Source organism: Lipophrys pholis, assembly GCF_963383615.2.
Source record: "Lipophrys pholis genome assembly, chromosome: 21".
Classification (NCBI taxonomy): Eukaryota; Metazoa; Chordata; class Actinopteri; order Blenniiformes; family Blenniidae; genus Lipophrys; species Lipophrys pholis.
The window spans coordinates 22106150-22128178 of NC_137649.1; the positions used below are offsets into that span (position 1 = coordinate 22106150).

Here is a 22029-nt window from a genome sequence, read left to right on the forward strand (position 1 = left end):
ATATTTTCTGCAGCTTTAGCATTTTCAAGTGAAAACAGAAAACGTTCGTAGTGTTTTAAGTGTCCGTTTACACGACAACGGTGCTCGAAGCCTCTGAAAAGGCAACAATTTTAAAATGGCTCCAAAAGTGGGACTTTTTTTTTTTTTAAATGCTCCGACTTCGTCTCCATGGAAACGAGGGAAAATGCAACTTTCTGCAACGACGCTACTGCGCACAACTAGTTCTTCTGCACATGTTCAATATCGACAATAACAACAATGAAAGCTGTCGTGTAAACGGGGCCTAAATTATGAAGATTCAGGGCACTGGTACAGTTTTTCAACATTGATGTGTGTCTATTGATTACTAGGTAAATGCTGAGGATCAATAGGAAAGTGCCCTATAAGTTCACATAAGCACCGTTCAGCTGATGAGATTCATCCTGAAGTGGTTGTAAACTCTGCTGTCATGCAAAGAAATGATCATTTAGTCTGGCTGGAATTCAGAAATAAACATTAAACAACCAGCTGCATTTTGAAAGTTGCGGATAAATGTTTGGAAACAGAGGTGCATGTGGAATATGAATAGCAATTAGCTGCCTCATCTTTTTTCGTTGAGGTAATTTATTTGGGATTTACAGTGCGCAGTGCAACAAAATTTTAACAGTAGTAAAGTTGGCTTTTGTGCATAAATCTGGTAACAAAGCACAGGGTTAGTGAAGCTTCAAAAGAAAACATCAGGACATGTAGCAACGACAATAAATACAAGACAATATTCAGACAGGGTTACATATTTAGCACAAATCTACCTAAAATATACAATCGGGTTTTCTAAAATGTTCTCAAGACATCCACACTCATCTGATTTGGTTAACTATCCTCATGCCTGCGGTAACATGACTAGTGCTAAAAGCATATGGATTAAAGGGTTTGGCTCTTTTTACGAAAGGAAACTTAGTCCATTTCAGTTCATAATGGGCCATTCAATCCAGGCATTTTACCTGCGTTGCCCCTTCTTCGAGAGGATCGGCTGCTGCGAGCCACGCTGAGGGCGGAGCCGCTCCGGTCGCTGACCGAATCCCTGTTCGAGGCGGCTTCGCCGTCCCTCGCCATGCTGCCATAGCCGCTGCTCACCAGACTGCTCCGGTTGGAGAAGTGCAGGGATGTCTTGCCCATGGCCGGCGGCAGGTCGCCGCTCAGCACGCTGGTGGTGTCGCTGGCGTGCCCGCTCATGTGGTCGGGCATGCGCGGGGCCGTGACCTGGCTGTATGGAGAGGGAAAGGAGGCCATGTGGTCCAGCCCCGCCGAAGTGGGGCTGGAGGGCCTTTCCTTCAGGAGGTCCGAGATCCTACCGTTCACGAACCCCTGGATGGCGGATTTTGTCGAGGAGCACGTGGAGCTCTGGCTGGGCGTCCGACTGACTGAGTGGAAAGACCGAGGAGGGGAGGAGGAGAAAAAAGACGAAGTCCGCTCAAAGCCGACTGTCTTATCATCCGGGGAGAGGCTGGCACTGCGGTTGACGGACTGCTGCAGGTTTTTGTGGGAAAGGCTGAGGTTCTTGATGGTCGGGGCAGACAGTCGACGGACTTTAGGTGTTGATATCTTCAGTTTACCGACGGCAGAGAGCTTAGAGTGGTGATGTCTGGAGGACTGAGAGGAGGGTTTTTCAGAAGGGAAGAAGTGATGATGGCTCTGATCCGACCGAGGGTTTTTCCTGGGGCTCCTGCTGGCCCTGGGAAAGGTACTGTCTCCCTCACTGTTTCCTTTATAGCGTGTCCTCGAGCTCCCCTCAAGACTTCCCTTGGAGCTTCCTTTAGAGCTCATGGACGTGTTGCTGCCACGTCTTTCAAGTCCGGCTGGAAAGTCCCTCGGGATCCTCCCCAGGGAATTAGTGCGAGTCGCCAGCTGCTCCAGCTTGGAACTGAAAAGCTTGCCACTGTCCTCACCGGGTGACCTCAGCCTCCTCTTTGCGTGATCATGTTTCATAGTTAGACTGGAGGTGTCGAACAAAGAGCCAACGCATTTTTTTGAAACGTGGCTTGAATCCTGTTTGAACTCCGAGCCATGTTTTCGAGGAGAGGAGATATGGAGGGCGTGGTTCGCAGGGGAGTGCAGCTTTCCCTGCCTCCTCTCCAGAGTTACCCCGGGGCTGCAGGGAGTGAATGATGTCACCCCCCTTGAGTCTCTGCGGTCGTCGGTCACGTGACGACGGGAGTAGTGTTCCTGGTGGCTGGCGTCCTGCCAGGCCCGGGGTAGACTGCCTGTTTTAGAGGAAGCCAGAGTGGTTTCTTGGCAACCAGGTGAAACACCAGATCTCTTGGGGATACTCCCGACATGTCTGCAAACGATTTCACCCCCCTCGGAGACCGCCGCACTGTTTGCGGCGTAAACACACTCACTGTCTCTGAGGTGAGTCTGGTCTGTTTTATGTGGTCTCTTTTCACACGTTTTGTTTTCTGGAGGTTTGTTGCACAAATCTTCCAGGATGGACGTGTTGTATAAAATTTGGACTTTAGATGGGTAACATGACTTGTCGAACTTTTTGACATGTGCCGCAGAAGATAACTCTGAACTACTCTTCTCTGAAAATCTGTTATCTTTCGGTCGTTCGGCATTATTTCTTTGGGTCTCGGGCGCAGACTTGACTCGTACCGACGCTTCATGAGGAAATTCTTTTTCTTTAGCACCATTGAATTCACATTCCGCATCTGCATCAATCAACATGGGGTTTATAAATGAAGGCAAGAATCCTCTTTCCCTTCGTGGTTGATATTTGGGGTTTTCAGAGATGGAGTTTGTCGTTTCCTGCTGAACTCCGGACCTTTTTGTCATATCAGAGCAACTTGCAGCTGCAGATTCTTCACTGACATTACTAATGATCCTGATTGGTTGTGAGCTGGTTGAGCCTTGACCTTGTCCCTGTGACTGGGCGGGGTCTCTGATGCAAATTATATTCCCTCCGGCGCTCCCTCTTTCGTATGCTCCACTGATGGTCACTTCCTCCACCATTGAGAAGACAAGTTCATCTTGACCTTTTTGGTCCAGCGGCTGTTGAACAGTCACTGTGATGGTGGCTTTCATTTCCTTTACGTCTTGCGCAGGGCGGCTATGCAAGACGTCACCGAGCACAACACCTTTAGCGACGGTGTGCGAAGCGGTGCAGGAGGAGGACGGAGATATGGGAGAGCTCTTGCCAATTGGTGAGGCTCTTTTGTTTGGTTTGGACCAATCAGCAGCCTCCGCATTCTGTTGTTTCTCTGAGGGCTGATGAGCAGCCTTGCCTTGAGTATGAAAGTCCCGATCGTGACCTGATTTAAGAGTTCCAGTGTTGGGAAGCTCAGACCGACAGGTCAGGTTGAGGCTGATGGCTTGGTTCAGCAGTTCCTCGCTGGAACTGTTTGCACTACACTCCTCGCAGTCATACAGACCTGAATCTTCTCTCTGAAAGCTGTCTCCGGGGAAGGCACCATCAGTCGGCTTCTCTCTGACGGAGGCCTGAGTGCAACCTGACCCCTGATTCAACGATGTCTGCGGCGCTTCGGGCACGTCAGCATCTCCCCGTGTCCCAGATTCCCTCTGCGGTTGGGATTCGGTCGTGACATTACCATAACAAGCAACGTTTAAGGAAGACTTGAGAAGATCTATTGTCACCTCACTTCCGTCAATACAACCCAAGCGTTCTTGAAGTTCGGCAAACGTGTCACATTTAAGGCAGTCCATCACGGGTTTCTTCCTGACGGCGCCGAGAAGATCTGCATGCTCCTGAGCAGTTTCCTCCGTCTTCTTCTCTCCGTGCAGCTGGGGAATCCGCAAAAGCTCCTGGAGGAGCGCAGTGAACTCCGGGTCTTCCAGGTCGGCCTTGTTCGGATGCAGGGAAGGTATGATGGGCACAAACTCTGGTTGTGCCAGCCTTGGGGCAGTTTTGGTGTGAACCAATCCATCCAAGTCAATCTGGATGACCGTGTCACACGACTGGTCACTGCTGGAGCGTTCGTCCATTTCACCACGCAGGCGGAAAGGACGAGTGTCCACGTCCACCTCATCAGTGGAGTGAAAAGCTCGCAAGGACAACGACGGTGGTCCTCTCTTTTCTCTTGTCAAACTCCTCCCGCAAGGAGAACACGAGGTGGATTGCTGTGGAAAACAGATAATTTTTTAAAATTAGAAATGACATGGGACTGTTTTAAAATCCAAAACAACAAACAGAAGTTCAATGATCAAATAGTCCATGAACACATGAAGTCTGTGGTGCACTTCAGCTAATTCAAGAGGGCATTGTTTCTTAACACAATGTGTAGATATCAACGTTAAAATCTAATTAAAGTTCCTGTTCTTTTTGAGGGCCATGTGCACCGCGTCCTGCTGCATAAGGTAGACAAGACAGTTTGGGTTTTTTTCCACAGAGGAGGTGGATCTGCTTCTACATGGAGTGAAAGCCACAGCTTGAGCTCAGGAATGAGAAAGCTGCTTTGTCACAAATAAACTACAAGTAAACTTGTTATGGATTATCTGTAACGCTTGCCTGTAGAGCTCCGTCATTTATAGCGATGATAAAAATGGCCTCGCACATGTAAAATGTTCATTTCAATACTCATGTTTGAGCAGGATGTTACCGATGGTTGCGCTCCCACATAGCGCATGCAAAATGAAAGCACAATTTATGAGAGCATGCAATTCAGCACACTTTACAGAGGGAAACTGGCAGATTGTGTCATCCTATTAACATATTGTATTTTGCATTCCTGAAATACCAAGAAAACACTGTGGACTCTGAACCTAATAACTTTCGGGGGGCCCCAGATGAACTGAAGTATATTTTGGAATTAGATCATGTTTTGGATGAGCCTCTAGAATCTATTTGAGGCTGATGAATTAGAAAAATGTCCCTGGATATGTGCCGTACCTTCGTCCTTTTCTGTGTCTTGCGAATGCGAGATGCCAGCTGAATGATGGAGAAGGTCTCTTGAAGGTGTTTGAACGAATCGACAACGTCGGCCATCACTGCAATGTGGCAATTAGCGTGACCCAAGGACTCACGAAGAAGCATCGTCAACTTACTGCCCCTGTGCAAAAACAATACAAATGCCAAGACATTAGCTTTAAGGGGTCACATTATGCAAAATTCACTTCTAATGTTTTTTCACCAGTAATAATCGTCCCCATAGTCCGAATGTTTGTCCTTTGTCTCAATGGCTTGTTACAGTTTTTAAAAAGTGTGTTGCTCCAACCAGCCAATCAGAAATCAAACCCTATATAGTGTCATTGGGTGGGGGTTTAGCCAATCCCAATCAAGGGACGCCCTCCCTTTGACTCCTCCCACAATTAGGCAGCTCTGCTCTGGTACATGGCACCACGAGAGGAAGTACTTCCTCCTCTTCCCAAGATGTGTGGGCGGAGCTAGTCCAGCTCACACAGACACAGCAGATTCTGAATGCAGCTCCTATGATCCAATATTCAAATAAAGGAAAATCAAGGAAAAACTGGATTTGAGGCAATAAACAAAATATTTTTTTGGACCAACAAGACCAATGTGAAAATCTGTATAATGTGACCGCTTTTGTATACAAAGCTGTGAGTCTATTCACTCGACTGTAGCTCTAATTGTAGGATTTTATTAGTATAAATGTGTTCGTAGACTGTTCTTAGATACTAATGTGGGTATCGGTGCTTCCCTACTCATTAGATGACTTGGTTTGGAGCTGCATTCTTACTTGCTGGGGGTGGTTTTATATCCATTCAGAAGAGAGAGGACGATGGGTCCCAGTTCAGCATGCGGAGGTTTGTTCTTGCTCATGCCCCTCATGCCACTGCACACGTCGATCAGGGTCAACTTGGTGGAGCCGCGCGAACCTGAGGACGGAAATCAGACAGAAGAACGCCAGAAGTCTTTGCGTGTCCGCCGAACGAGCACATGATGAGACTACATGTTCATTCCCCACCTTTTCCGATGGTGCTGCTCTCTGTGCGCGGGGGCTGGACGTGAAGCGTGAAGAACATCACGGAGCTGTGCGACAGGTACGTGACAAAGTCGCTGTGCCGCCGCGCCGCGATGGCGGCGTCCAGGAGGGAGGCGGCCCGCTCGGCAGTGGGAGCCTTCACACGGTTGTGGTTACGCAGCTGAGGAGTGTGGAAAAAAGATATGACAGACACTTTAAGAGGTTTTATTTAGAGTTTTTGGTCAGTCAAGAGATCTTTTCTTGTAAATACACCAAGAATTTCTTAGTTTATAACAATGCTAATGAATAATTACTCCAGAGTTCCTCTACTCAGTGTTTGCTGAAGAAGTGGAAAGAGCTGCACACCTCCGCTAATGACACGCTGGGCGAGTAATTAACAAACAGCAGTGTGAGCGAGGTGCACCGTTGTAATGTAATTACATGTAGTTTGTAATGCGGCCTAATAGGGTTTAATCACTTATCTGATCCAACACAGAGTCCATTGTGCCTCATCTCGAGAGCAGAAAAGACACCACATGTGGTGCTACTCACACTTTATAATTAAAACAGAGATTTTGACAGTCAAGATGGGAAATGGAGTGTAAAAAAAAAAAAACGTGTAAAAAATTTTATACAAACACTATGCAGGCTGTTGAAGACTAATTACCAATTCATGGATTTTTTTTATTCGATGGCAACAACAATAGCGTGATGTGACTTAATATAATATAATATAATGGAATATAATACATAAAATAAAAATATACTTCCTTTTTTGGAAATGTTTTTATTTTTAAAACAGTAAAAACATCAGTGAAACAACCCTGTAATTGTGAACTAAACTCTAAATGGTGTCTCAGTCGCATTGCCAACAAAGCTGAGCCAAAAACATGTCAGTGATCAGCAGTAAAAACGTCTTCCCTGAGCACTTTGCTTTCTAGATTTGCGTTAGTTCTGCATTCAAAGATTGATGAGGATGTACATAATCAGGCCAGCAGGAATAATTCAATCATGGTTTCGATGCGGATCGTGCTCAACAAGCAATCATCCATCGATGTGGGTCAGCGGAATCGTTGCGTGCACAGGCAGAAGCACGTCAACAAGCCGAGGAAGAACGTCTCTTCGTCTACCTGTATCCCGTTGACTGGGTCCTCCTGGATTTTAACGTGGGCTTTGGGGCTGTCCTGGATGCTGCCCGACGAGGGGGCGATCTCCCCCAGCAGGTCCCTCAGCGTGTCCTCGTCTCCGCTGCACAGCTCCATGGCGGACACCGACACCGTCAGGTCGGTCCAGGTCTTCTCCCTGCGCCGCTCGATGGCGCTGTAGAGCCAGGAGATGGCACAGGGGATCACGCCCAGTTTCTGGTGGCTCTCACCACTGCCCACCATGCTGGACCAGGAGCCTGCAGAGGCCGGAGAGAGAGAGAGAAGGAGAGAGAATTGCAGAACCCACATATAACTACTGATCCTTTCTTTGCCTGACGTTCATTTTGAGAGTAAAAACATAATTTAGTTTTCCCTCTATTGCTTATAAATCCAAACACGTGATCACAATCAGGAACTTGTTAACAACCTTTTACATGACGGTGTTGCAAATGAAAAGGCATCGTTTTTTGCGTTTTCGTTTCGGAAAAGCTTTGAGTTTACACCACAACGATGTCAGTTTACATGGAAACGGCAGAAACTCTGAAAATTATGTAGTTTTCCTGTATGGCCACTAGTAGGTGCTGTTGGTCGTATTTTGTAATGAAACACGGACGTATGTCTGTCATAAGACGACCATGTTGGATTGTATTTCTGGGGGATTCATATATAAAACTACCAAAGTCCCAGGAGAATATGGACGGGGAGTCACAACACTCTAAGCACACACGGGCAGAAAAACTGTTTTTCCTTTTTCCTTTACGCCATCGCATGCATGTGCAGAAACAGCATTTCCTTTGTTTACATGGAGCTCAAGCTTTCTTAAGAAGTTCCACTTGGGAGCCATTTTCAAAAAGTAGCTTCGAGCACTGTTGTCGTGTAAACGTGCACCCAAGGCGTAAAGGAAATTTTTGCGTTTACACTTTAAAAACCTTATAGTGTAAACGAGCCCCTAAGTGTACATGATCATAAAGTTTCACTACGATTCCAGCGTTTGCAGCCCTGTTCATCTGGATTATATAATACAGGAGATATATTTTATCTTCTCCTGCAACAAAAACAACCCAGCTAAAAGGGAGGAGAACGTGTCGACCATGGTGTGTCCCTCTCATCCCTGCTTATCACGCCCAGCAATTAGCAGAGCAGTCTCTCCAGGAGTGGATTCAACACATCATATTGGGATGTTGACCCACTGGCAGAGGCACAAATGAATGCAGAGCTTTCCAAAATGCAAATCCATGCCACTTAAAACATGGCGGGACGACGCTCTCCCCGGGACTCTCTCATTAAGTCAAGCATCACGTTCACATTATTCAACATACATGCTCATTTCAGCTCATCGTGAAGCTGATGTCAGCCAATTTCGAAAATGTACGACCGTGTAATGCACTTTACGTACAGTCGAAGTGCAGTAAATAGTACCACACTTTGTGGCAAATCCAAAATAATTTAATTGAACAGGCAGCGTGAACCCATTGTTCTGAAAACAACCGCCTCACTTAGACGTTTGAAGATCCTGTACTTATCTTAACTTTGAATTTGTAATCAACTTGAACAAGCAAGTGAATCTAAGTTGAATAAACTATTTTGATAATTAGATCAGCACATTGAATGAATTTAGTCTACCACGTTGTTTAGTGCGTGACTTTCTATAAAGGTTTCTGCATAAAATAATAATAATAAAAATACTGTACAAATAATATCGTTATTCATATTGTACTTACAGTTTGTATAAAGTTTTTTAAATGCGGTATGTACACATATTCATATATGTTCTATTTACATCACTTCACATCGCCCCCTCTGTAAATTATTATTGCATTATATACATTCAATCACTGCTTACATCTGCATTTCATTTTCTGCATGAATGACAAAGATAAATGTACTCTAATTCAATCTAATTTGATCTAATCTACAGTAAAATCTAAGAACTGTGGCGCTCTACCAGTAAAACTCATATTTAACTTTCACCTCACACAACAACACAAATTATAACATTAAAATGATTTTTTTTTTTTTAAATGTTTCATTCTAAGTACTGAGGCAAAAGGGTGATTTATGTAGACTGGATGGGAGGTTGGAGGTCTCCAGGTCCACACAAAAAACTCAAACACAATACAATAAACTCAAAAAAATGCCTAAATGAAGGTTTTTAATGGTCTCCTGCCATATTGCATCTTGTCCTCGTGCACTTTTGCCCCACATTAGTTTGGAGTTATGGGCCTGGTTCACCCGCTCCCGTCCTACCCAAACTCTAATTGAATGAGGACAAGAGAATTGGTTTACTCCAATTAAAGCTGCCTGCCGTTACTGTGAAAGAATAGTATTCTGTGGCAGGAGATTGATATCCTCCTGGCTGTCGGCCACATGTAGTCTGTATCGCCCCAACTAATTCAATCAGATTTACGGAGAGTGGCGTCATGCGAAAGAGCAGCTCCAAGGAGACCCTGTCCCTTACTGTGTGTGTGTGTGTGTGTGTGTGTGTGTGTGTGTGTGTGTGTGTGTGTGTGTGTGTGTGTGTGTGTGTGTGTGTGTGTGTGTGTGTGTGTGTGTGTGTGTGTGTGTGTGTGTGTGTGTGTGTGTGTGACACAAATCTATTAAACCCCTTTCCCCAGCGCTGAGTGCAGGCTTCCATCTCTCTAATAGCAACATATTACAGTCCGCTTTGTTTACAGTTTTCTCTGAGATTAAAAAACAGAAGAAAATGTGTGTGTTTCTGCGCCATATGCTGACATGTTCTGCAATGTAAAGCTTTAAAAAAAAAAAAAAAAAAAAAAAAAGGGGGGGGGGGGATATGTGCTGTATTATTGATGACTCGGCTTTCATTGAGCAGTAACAGACCAGAGGCGATCGACTAAAGCCAAGAGATTTGTCGTGGCAACAAATTGCCGTCACGTCGGTTAAGGCCGGAGATCGGAGAGAGACGAATGGAGCCGGAAAGTGAAAGAACAAGGAGGCACGGGATGTGCATTAAGATTGAAACAAGCACTGAGAGAGAGGGAATGCAGACAGGCAGTTTAAGTGATAAAGACAGGGTGAGTGATGGCGAGATGCAGGAAGACGAGGAAGGGGGCGGCCCCGCCCCCACCTCCCCGCCTTTTGAAATTTTAACCCGCGGCCATTTGTAAAGTGACCGTTTACTCACCCACATCGGCGCAGCCCAAACCCAAAACGCATCCATCGCTGCCGCTGAGCACGCAGCGGATGACGTCAGCCAGGACGCCCGCGCTCACCTCCGCCTGGCCGGAGAGAGAACAGGAAGGGGAAGACAAGAGCATCTCGTGATTCATCTGCGCCTTGAAAGAAAAATGCCCCCCCCCCCCCCCCCCCACGCTCCCCCCGGGGCTCGGATACTGTAAGCAGAGCTCGCAGAGAGTCGAGTGGAATTGACGGCCTGCATAACTGAGGGTGGCTTTCCCCGGCGATATCGGCTTTCGGGTCATCGAACAGATGGAGGAGCGAAACATTGGTGATGTACGGAGGAGGGAAAAAAAACAAACACGTGACACAACATCGAGTCCCACGATTAAAGCAGAGGTCATCAGCCCAGATTGGCGTTGCCAGAGCTGGAATCCTGCGGGCTGAGAAACAAACCTGGCTGGACTCTTGAGGGTAGGCAGCGTCAAAGTTGAAGGTCTTCAGCAGACTGTGTCCGTCCCTGCCCAGCGTCATCGCGCCGAACGGTTGGCTTCTGGTGACGGGTTCCACGATGGTGACTCTCTTCTTGGACGGGTCGATCCGGAGGACGGGTGGATGGCCGTGTCCCTCCGACAGCGAGGGACTCACCCTCAGCACTACTTTGACCTGCAAACCATTAAAAAAAAAAAACGTGCTGAACAGGACACAGGAGTGACTCCAGTCGTCTTGTTGTCAGACGAGAGACTGGAACGGCTCTTATACCATATTAATGGATATTGCTCATATGGCGCGTGTTTCCTCTTAATTCACACTCCGATGGTTAACGCTGCCACGCAAGATGCTCGCACACCATTAGAAGAAACTCTTATAACTACTGTTAACTACTACGGCTACTGTTTCCTGTTTCCGTTTAACATTCCCATTATGGATAATATAGGTCAGCATCAGCAAGGCTGTTTCAAGAAAAAGCAGACGTTGATTTTTTTTAATTAATTGTGACACAATATGCGATTTGTGGCCAATTGAAGTTGAGCTCTAAGGTTTTTAAAGTATGTTAACCTGAAATAAACAAAACGTGATATTAGTCTTTTTAAAAAAACACGTCAAATTAAACAAATCATGCGAGTCCTGACTACAGGAGGACAGGCTAACTAAACATCTGGTCACATAAAACCAGTAACTGTCTACGACTGTTTTTAAACTGTTTAATGCTTAGAGCTTATGATTAAATACTTTTTACCAGCTTGTAGTAGGCCAGTCCTAATTCAGTTTATGGATTCTGGATTATACTAAAAGGCTTTTTCAAAGAAAGCTCTGCTGTTTCACTCAGCCAAGTATGCATAGTGTGTATGTTTATATATATATATATATATATATATATATATATATATAAAAAAGATATATAAATTTCATTATTTATTGAATGCATGGATGCTTTTTTGTATCATGCAACATGTATGATCTGAGGTCTCATGTTTGATGAATGGTAAGAACATGGCTTTAACTACTGAGGGTAAAAAAAAACCCAGCAGCAATCGGAACCTTTATGAAAAAGGAATGAGATTTATTTTAAATATCTTCATCTATCATTTAGCAAGTTCAGCGTTTGTGACATCGACGTGTAACTAGACACCGTTTTCAAAACGTTGTGGAAACGAGAAGATTTTTCTGAAAAAAAACTCCTCCGTTTTCACTCGGATACAGCGGATGCCGACGCAGTCATGACCGACGCGCCGTCTTTTGGCTGCAGCAGACGACACGATCTGATCAGAATACGGCTCATCTAAAAACTGCACGGTGACGCTCCATCTCCGCATGTCGTGACATTAATTCCTTAATGCACCTCTGCCACAGAAAGCCTGAGATCTAGAGGCTTTAAGCTCCTAAATCAAGTTACATCCTGACTCCGACAGCTATTTAACAAGCAGCGGGACATGCCGACATGCACCCCACAACATAGAATAGAAGGCATGTTAAGGTTTATAAGCCAATTAGAAATTCAGTCTGACTGAGGACTCGAGGTCTGCGCGATGCTAAGCATACTGGATTGGCCATGACATCCAATCAGAGGTTGTTTTCTTGAAGCTGTGCAGGACCGCATTACACCACCATGACATCATGGACGGAATCTGAGAGCCATATCCCATCTGCCGTGCCGTGAGAGCCACTCCCCTCGTCATCATTTTCATACTTTACGCAAGAAAAGACCCTCGAACTCTCATGGAGCATCTATTTATGAGGGCTAAATTATTCAGGATGTCCACTTAGAAGCTGTGAAATCCTTCCTATATGAAATATTCTCATGCGCAACAGCGGGGGGGGGCTCACCCAAGCCCTCCGTCTGTAACTCTAGACTAAAACCCAGGAGTCCATCTATGAGGCGAAGCCAGGGGCCGGCAGCCGTATTGATCGGCCCCCGATCCTCCCCCAAATGAGGCGAGGAGGAGAGAGGAGGAAGATGGAGACATTAGCACAGCATTACAGCGTATCGTGAAGGAGAGGTGATATAAGATCGCCTCCAAATTGACTGTGATCGCTTTACGCCTCAACAGGGGTGGGCGGGGTGGGGGGGGTGAAAACCTCTTCAGAGGTGCTGCTTGTGGGCAAGGATGGTGGTATATATTCACCAATGTAGAGTTTATACTATGTATTCATACATAATACACAGGACAAGTTCTTACTATTTACACCTGTTAAGTCGATGAGTAACTTTAATACCTTCGCCAACAATGACGCCAAAATCAGGGGCGTCACAGTAAAACATCACTCCCTTATTCCCAAGCATGTTGGTACAGCTGCTGGTCATGAGCCATGAGCTCTACTGTCATCTCAACTCTCATTGATTACATTTTGTGCATCTACTTTAATTGCGTTTTCTGCCATTTACACGCAAAAGTCGGAGCGTTTTCAAAAAGTTGCGTTTTTAGGGGCTCCGAGCACCACTGACGTGTAAACGTCGAGTTTTAACTTGAAAATGTTGCGCAAACAAACAACATAAACTTACAATTTATGTATTATAGTGTGCTGATGTGTAATTTTTTTTTTTATCATAAGCTTGTAAGCCATGTGCTCTGACTGACTTCTTCCGTTAGAGAAATGGCTACAGACAGGCAGCAACACTGCCACCTAGTGTACAAAAGTGGAATCACTCTTCCATTTTTGTAAATAACCCTGTTTCCACAATTTCGTAATTTTGACACCGTTTTTGACGCAATTATTCTTTTTCAAGCAGTTTGTGTGAACAGTATCAGATCCAGACAAAATAAAATATATATTAGGCTATGTGGCTGAAAGGCAATAAAGCTTTTTTTTAATTAATGATCAGTTTTTTTAGACATTCAGACACTAAATACACTCGTTAGCCACACGATGTTGTGGCACACAGGAGTGGAATTACAGCAATAATGATGGATTTATTGATCGCGGGCACCCCAGAAGGGTCTTAAACTGGCCCGTTGATCCCGTGAATGATGTGCTGAGCTGCCATGTGCACGCCGTCATGGCTGGAAACAGTCTTTCATGGTGGAATATACGGTGGCCCTGAAGTGCAAACCACAACAACAAATCACTAAACCCAACAGCAATTCGAAAAGCACAAGTGCCTCATGTACCCATTCATCCATTTTAAATACCGCTTTACATGATAAGAGTTGAAGATGGGTGAAAGCAGACGGGTCACCAGCTATTCGCTGCAGGAAACTGGGGAAAACTCACACATGCACAGGCAGGAAACGTAAATTCCAGGTAGAAAAGCTTCAAACAGTCAGAATTGAGGTATTCTGTCTGTGTTTCATAGTGTGAATACTAAGGCGGAATGTTTTTAAGTGAAAACAAAAAGATTCCGTTGCATTTCGGGTGTCCGTTTACAGGACAATGGTGCTCCGAGCAATTTAAAATGCCACTTTTTGAAATATTTTTTTTTTTTTAGACACTCTGACTCGATGTAAAAATAAGAAAACTGAATTTTCTGGAAACGCTCAGGCTCCATCTCCATGTAAGTGGTAGAAATGCTGCTTCTCCGAATGCACATAACCATAGAAAACAGTTCTTCTGCACATGCTCAGTAGATGGACAATAACATCAATGGTCCATGTTCTCCTGGGACTAACAATCCCACTTAGTCGTCCGTCCACATGAATGTCTGTGTGCTGCCATTGTTAATGTTTATAGCATACTGTTCTCTGTGAGCATGTGTGTGTGTGTGGTTTCATCGCAATAACAAACAGCACCCACTAGTGGCCCAAAATGAAAACTACATCGTTTTCAACGTTTCTGCCGTTTCTGTGTAAGCGGACATCATTTTCAAAACGTTGCTCTTTAAAGCCAAAACGTTTGTGAAAACATAAATCATACATCGCTTTTTTACTTTAAACGTTGTCGTGTAAACGGAGCCTAAAACAATGACAAGAACGAAGGAAATTGATAATTAAGTATTTATATTGTGCATTTCCAATTGAAAATATTTCTGCTCAAATTTGAGAAGTTGCTGCTTCTTTTTTGACAGTTAAGTGAAAAATGAAAGACATTCCACTGAATTTTGTGAACATGTCGATGAATTGCTCCTGCAGTGCAGCGTGAGGACCATATGGAGTTAATCCTCTCCACCTATCGTGACAGAGCACTTCTGATATACTGGGAAAATGGAATATATTCAACAGACACTCGACTCAAATTTGTATCAAATGAGCTTCATCTTTTGGAAATCGATTTGTCAGTTTCTAAAGTCTGCTATTGTGTTTGTAGCTGTTGTGAATTTAAAAAAGTGATAAAGCAAACAACTTCTTCGGAACCTGAGCTTTTAAAAATCTCACAATCAGAATTGCATCTGATTCAAAACGTGTGAATATTTCACATTTCTGTGTCGTTTTCATTCATGTTTTTTCCGTGTGTGATGGGTCTACGTGTTGATTGTGTGAGAATGCAAAGTCCACCTTTCCAACGCCGGGCGAGTCCTTGCTTCTGGTGGCAGCTTGGAGCAGGCAGGGGGGAACCGGCGGCGGGTTGTTCTGGATCACCTCCCTGAAACAGGTGGAGAGATTGGAGGGAGCTGGATCCGAGTCTTGGCCCCTTTTCCTCAAAGTCAGATTGAGCTTCTCGGCAGCCCTGCAGGCGAAGAGGCGGGGTAGGGGGGTGTGAGTGTGACAAAACCAGTGACGGTCATGTTTTGCAGTAAAAAGCGAGTGTGCGGTTTTCGGATTTACCTCGCCAGGAAGGACATGGCGGCCGTGTTGGCGATGTTCACCACTCGGGAGATGTGTGGGATTTTGGAGCTGGCCTGTACTGTCCCCGCGTCTCCGCAGCTCAGCGAGGCATCATCTGCCGCCTGCCAGGGGGAGAAAGCTCATTATTAAAAAAAACCAAAAAAAAAACAAATCTGTAATTGCACTCCAGCACCCTCTCCAAAAAGGGGGCTATTATCACGGGAATTACTCTGGGTAGGAAGACGGAGTGCATCTGTGTGTTAAGTAGGCCATCCAGTGCTGAGAGGGGTTAAAGATACACCATTAGTCATGGTATGGGTGTAGCTGGCTGCATTCAGAGAGCGAGGGACACACTGTGAAGGCGAGTCGAAGACATGACTCAAGAGTGGAAGAGGTACAGTAAGCAGACCCCCCCCCCCCCCCCCCCCCCCCCCCCCCCCCGGAGGCGGGAGGAGGGCTGAACTCATTCATAACCGCGCAACATGACCGCCGCCGCTCGCATCCCTCGCAGCTCAACGTGGAGCGTTTTCCACGTTCGTGTCGTCAGAGGCCCGGCTCCACTCTCGGGGCGACATGACGACGTCGGCCCGGCTCTTCTTTTAGTAACGTCCTACGGTAAAGTGGCAATTAGTGCCAGAGGAGATCTTGGAAACAGGATGGAAGAGGAGCTCAAGATATTATGGTTAATGCACACATGCCCTCCTCCTCCTCCTCGCCTCACATCTTCAGCCATAACCTTTTTTTTTTTGTAAATCATGGCCTCCTCTTTCTCTCTGCTCTAATTTCTCTCCATATTGGCTCTCATATGTCCTCTTGTTTTCTCCCAGTGTCTCCTCCATTTATCATTTCGCCCTGCCACATCTAACGTCTTGTTTTTCTTCTATTTTTCTGCCCCCAGCTCGTTTCAATCCTCCACTTTCCCCATTCAATTCAGTTCTATTTTATTTCTACAGCTCCAAATACAACGCGGTCATTTCAAGGCACTTTTACAGATTTAAAAACAAAAACAAAAAAACAATTCCACTCCAAGCAGAGGAGAAGGTGGAAAAGTAAAAAAATACTTTTAACAGGGAGGAACCTGCAGAACCAGACCCAGTGAATTATGTCACTGATCTCCTGTCAAACTGGACCCGGCTGGTTGATGTTGGACAATACAGAATCATTTCATTTGCTAATAGGATGCAGAAAAGTTTTTTTTTGTTGTTTTTTCTTTTGTTGGATTTAATTGGATGCACAGATTACGAGCGCCAGGTAATTACAGCCGATGAAAGGATCTCTCAAGGCTGCTCCGGTTTAGCTGAGTGCTGATTCAGCTTCTCTTCTCCTCCCCACCCTGCACATGAATAGGCAGATAAACCACTCCAGTTTTAGGTTTTTTTGTTATTATTGAAGCAATGATGTAATGCAGAAGCAGACAAAAGTCAGTGCTGCAAACAGATTTTTATCAGCTGGCTAATTAAGGCAGTGCATGCTCCATGTGTTCAATGGAAATTGAAGTCTATTGCTGACTCAGTTAAAATGAGACTCCTGTTGAAAGGATCTTGAATGTGAGAGCCAGGAAGAAATTCTGCTCGTCTCAGAAATGAAAAGTTTCAGCAACTCATGACTGATTCATGTGTGAAAGGTTTTTATTGTTTCATAGTTTTTTTTTTGTTCCCTCCGTCATTCAATATTTAACAATTGGACCTTAAATTGCTGTCGGAATTATTAAATTCAGGAGAAGCAGATGATATTGGGGGTCCATATTCTGCTCCATTTTATCTAAAAGGGGCCCGGACCAATGACATGATGCCATAAGAACATTTTAATTGAGAAGGAAGTTTACGTTTATGAAGAAAGTGAAGATCGTCTTCCTAAAAAAAAAAAAATAAATAGTGAACCACGTCATTTTCTAAAATGTAAAAACAGTTCACTCAGTCACCTTGTGCTGATTTAGCTATATAACCTTTTCATTAGGGGCTGTGTGTGTGTGTGTGTGTGTGTGTGTGTGTGTCGGGGGGGGGGACGACCCACCGCACCGCACCTTCCATCTCGGTAATGCACACTTCACCAGCCGCAATGTTGGACGTGACCGTCCCTCCTATTGATCACAAGTGCTTTTTGACTGGCCTCCTTTTACGATGGGCTAAATCACGACCCGATTCCATTCCATTAGCAGGAGTACTTTCGAGCGCCGTGCTCCGCCGCGGGATGGAAATAGGCTCTGATTGGGCCCCGTAAATCATTTGGCATGCCGACACGTGTGTGCCCCCAGAAGGTACACATTACCCACAAGGCTCGTTAATATAAAACGGGGGGTGGGATGCACACTTGGGGGGTGGGGGGGGTGTTTATGTGAGATTTAGTGCGAAGAGGAGGCTTTTAGGGGTACCTGACGGTAAGTGTAGCGGGTCACACCGTCGGAGCCACTCGCGGGTTTGGAGGCCTCCACCACCACCAGCTGCTGCTGCTGTGCCTCCACCCAGCGGTCCATATCGTGGCCGGGAAGCTTAGGCCCCCTCCGCCGGAGGGTTTGGGGGGTCCTCTGGGGCGTCTTGGGGCTCCGTGGGCTGTGGGGACTGTAAGTGTGACTGCGCGGTTGATGGCTGGCCATGGCCACCTCCCTCGGAGGCCTGTCGCCGAGCGTCGCCTCGCCCTGTCCCACTGCCTCAAAGGGAGGCTTGGCCAGTGACTGACCCCGGCTCATCGCCAGGTGGATGGCCTCTTGTTTCAGCTGATTCGGGGTCGTCCCGCAGGCCGAGCACCCGCCCTGCTCCCTGTCCCGCCCGTGGACGCGAAGGTTGTCGCGGAGAAACGCTGACAGCTCGCCAAAGTCCTGCAAAAAATTTCAGAAAATAAAGATAAAAACATCCCAGAACGTAGCTCAGCTGTTAATAAAAACACTTTGTTTGACATCTGGCTTTGGTTTTATGTGAACGGGGGTTCGGTCACGGGTCTTTGCACTTAGAGAAGAGATCGTGGCGTCGGGAGTATTGATTAACACAAGCAGCACAATCCTGGAAAGAGCAGTTAAAATTCTATTTACTGTATGTTTATGATTGAGGGAAAATTCAATAAATAGCAGTTCATGACAAACGTTAATGCTCAATAAACTGCTCAATCAGAGTTTGTAGGAACGATGAACACAAGTTCAGGGTTGAATAGTAGTGTTGAAGGTCAAATCACACACTTTCTATCAAGTATTGGAATCTGAATATTTTTGGTATATAGAATAGTGCTTTTAAAGTTTCAGTATTCAGCATTATCTAAAGCTCCTGTTTCCAGTATGGTGAAGCTATGTTACCATTAATCTAAACTCCTGTTTACCGGAGGAGGAGAGCCTCATTAATCCAAAACAAACCCCGTTTACACGTCATGTTTACACGTCATGTTTACACGTCATGTTTACACGTCATGTTTACACCCCATGTTTACACGGCTACATTTTGAAAACGATGTTTGTTTATGGGGAAATTAATGTAGTTAGCATGTCGAGCCACTAGTGGGTGCTGTTGTTTGTTTGTTTTTTTTTAGAATGAAACTACACACACAAGCATGCAGAAAACAATAAACATTAACAATGAGAGTACACAAAAATATTGACTCCATGTCCACGTCTTCGGAGCTGGAGCGTTTTCAGAATCGTTGCGTTTCCCCCCGTTTCCACGGAGACGGAGACGGGAGCGATTTAAAGAAGTTATGTTTTCACGGCTCTGCTGTGTAAACTGAACACCAAAAACGCAAAGGAAAGCTTTGCGTTTTACACAGTAGAACAATAAGGGCTACCACGAGAGTTAATTTAGTTATTTGCTGTAAATATCCAACAATGTTCACTTATAAGGAAGTCAGTGATAAGTGTAATCCATTAAATTAAAAATGCTAGTATTTCCTCCTTCGTTGCCTCTCCCAATGCAAAGTTTCCGGCAAGCTGCCAGTGACCCTTGTTCTCCCGGAGGAGCACTACAGGAGCTTTCAACTGTTAAAAACAAAGTCAGTCAAACTCTCAGAGTGCTGAGGCTGCACATATTAATGTGTTTCCTACATAAAATGACGTCAAGGGGTTATGCATCACATGGAGGCTCCAATGTAGGCGTCTCCCATTCGGAGAAGAGAGTGATGACAAACCTACAGGCTGAAGAGGAGAGGGAGAGTTGTGCCGCAGCCAGACGGGAGGCGAAATGATGACATCACACAGACATGATGCTGTTCAGAAGTAATGCTTGGATCAATAAACCTGCGAGGTTCAAGCTGGATTATCAGATTTCTACTGACCATGCCTGTGGCCACAGATACCATCTCTCTCTCTCTCTCTCTCTCTCTCTCTCTCTCTCTCTCTCTCTCTCTCTCTCTCTCTCTCTCTCTCGCTGTAGTCCCAAATCCCACTTAGGAGGACCAAAATAAATAGCGGCCGCTCACTGGAGAGGACTGTGGAGATGACACATGGATGTAGGGATGAAATATTCATGTGCATTTGAAAGCCACTGGCGCAGGAATGTCACTGGTTCACTCAGTCGATTTGGCCTGAGTGATGGATGCTGCTGGAGGTAAGTGTACAGACCTGCATTCCCCTAAAAGGGCTAATGTGCCCCATGTGAGCATTAAAGCACCAGTTAACCATCCTCATCGTCACACTGGTGTCGGAGGAAATGTGTCAAAACGGGATGTTCAGTTGATGAAGTCAAGCGTTGTTTATTCTAGGCTGACTTTCATTCATTATTTTCTTTTTAAAAAAAAAATAGTTGAAATATTTATGCTTTGTTCTGCTGGTTTGTAATAAAATTATGATGTTCTGAACAATGAAATAAGTCGATCTTTCCAAAATAAAACCACACTAAAAATAACTGCACGCATCCTCTGCAGGATCGAAACGTCATTACATCTCAAGAAGACATTATTCAGATGGATATTAAATACAGTAGTATGAATAAAACCATAGACGCGATGAAATCTCAAGTGTTGAAATCTTATAGTTCACATTAAACAACTCGAACTGCTACAACCATATGGTTTCATCACAACAACAAACAGTGCCCACTAGTGGCCCTACATGGAAACATCATTTTCAGTGTTTCTGTCGTTTCTGTTTGAAATGTTGTAGTATCTCTGGTTCAGTTGTGTTTGCTCTGTGGCGTTAACATGAGCATTACATTAATCAAAGTCTTTAACAGAACCATCGGCGTGAATTTGTGAGTGATTGTCTCTTTTTGTTCGCCGTGTGACGGACAAACACCCAAACCAGAAGCACACAAGTGAAAAGAATGAAAAAGGAATCAACTTATTCATCAGTTGTTAAATGACACCAGAGCACCAGAACGAAATCCGTGCACAGGTAGAAGGTGCAAACTGAGGCCAGCGTAAACCTACGCAGCAGCGAATCCATGTGCATCAAAAACAGTTTAGTGCAGTCGAATTAAATCTTGAATGTCGGACTGGTAAAATTGTGTCTCGTAATAAACTTTAACGTTTTTTCTTTGTTGTGGCGCAGAGTATATGTGATTAAAATGTCTATATTTTAAGGAAACCAAACAATTACTACGGAAAATAGAATCACAACATGAAGCAAATTTGAATGAAACCTTCTGTTGAAAATACAGTGAAATGTACCAAAACATATAGCTGTTGAATTATGCATGTTTTTTTAGAAATTCAATCTGACATCAAGGCTTTGAGGCGAATGATAGTTTTATATCTAATATCTCAACTTAGATCTGTGTTGTCTTGTATCCCACTATAAGAAAAGTATTGGTGTTTTTTTTTTACAATTTTCTTGGTGGTTTGGCTGGTTTGAAGCCTCTTGGCGGGCCAGTTTTGGCCCACGGACCTTGTGTTTGACACCCCTGATTTGAGTCCTGATGTCATCTGTCTTCTTGGATGAGTTCGACCCTCCTGATACAGAAGACGGATACTCTGCTCATTTCACGTAAATCTGCTTTATTCCCATCAAATACGATTGTTTTTACCTCAAACACTCGCATCAAGAACACAAACAGCCAAATTTAATGGATCACCTGCTGGGAAATCTTAAAATGCCACTTATTCTGTATATAAATCAAAAAGCCAAAACACTTTTCCCCTCATGAATACATATATAATTATTTTTTTTCCATTGATGAAAGTGATCGTCCAGCCCGTGCAGCCCCTCGGTGCCACTGACCTTGCATGAGAAGTGATGGTGCACGGCCAGACTCAGCGCCTGCTTCTTGAGCGCAACAAGGCTGGCCGAGCACTTCTCGCAGCACGCAACTTTCCGCTCGGACCTCCCGAAGCCGGGATCCGAGCCCCTGCCCAGGGTCCCTCCGCCGAACGACATGGTGCTCCTGATGCGGTCCCCCACGGTCCCGGAGAGGGATTTACTGGACGGGACATCGTCCGCTCTCTGGCACATGGTCCGGAGCGGCGCGCCGTCCGGCGCGGGGCGCGCGCCTCCGCCCTCTGCGCGCCCGGAGAAGGACAAGCGCACCGGGTCGCACTGATCCCGCTGCACTGCTGAGCGCTGAGAAGTAAATCACCACACGCAGGATGTATGTGGGCTTTGGCGCAAGGCAAATTAGATATCAATCGATGTGGACAACTGTAACCACACCCTGCTGCTTCTTTTTTTTTCTTTTTCCACCAGAGCAACAAAATCACTCTATAATAAAACTCTAATCC

The 22029-nt window shown here is 45.2% G+C and overlaps 1 protein-coding gene across 1 annotated transcript in view; it reads right to left on the minus strand.

Annotated features, from left to right (window-relative positions):
- The window catches only part of kif26bb (kinesin family member 26Bb), a gene marked incomplete at its 5' end in the record, with an annotated part of 29783 nt that extends 8020 nt beyond the window's left edge, over nt 1-21763 (minus strand). Inside the window, 11 exons of the mRNA XM_080490330.1 lie at nt 981-4113; nt 4883-5042; nt 5691-5829; nt 5919-6096; nt 7046-7317; nt 10206-10299; nt 10655-10864; nt 15130-15301; nt 15400-15521; nt 17771-18214; nt 21533-21763. Of these exons, the coding sequence (XP_080346456.1) occupies nt 981-4113; nt 4883-5042; nt 5691-5829; nt 5919-6096; nt 7046-7317; nt 10206-10299; nt 10655-10864; nt 15130-15301; nt 15400-15521; nt 17771-18214; nt 21533-21763 (5155 nt within the window). The remainder of the gene's footprint in view (nt 1-980; nt 4114-4882; nt 5043-5690; nt 5830-5918; nt 6097-7045; nt 7318-10205; nt 10300-10654; nt 10865-15129; nt 15302-15399; nt 15522-17770; nt 18215-21532) is intronic.
- Nucleotides 21764-22029: the final 266 nt, after the last annotated feature.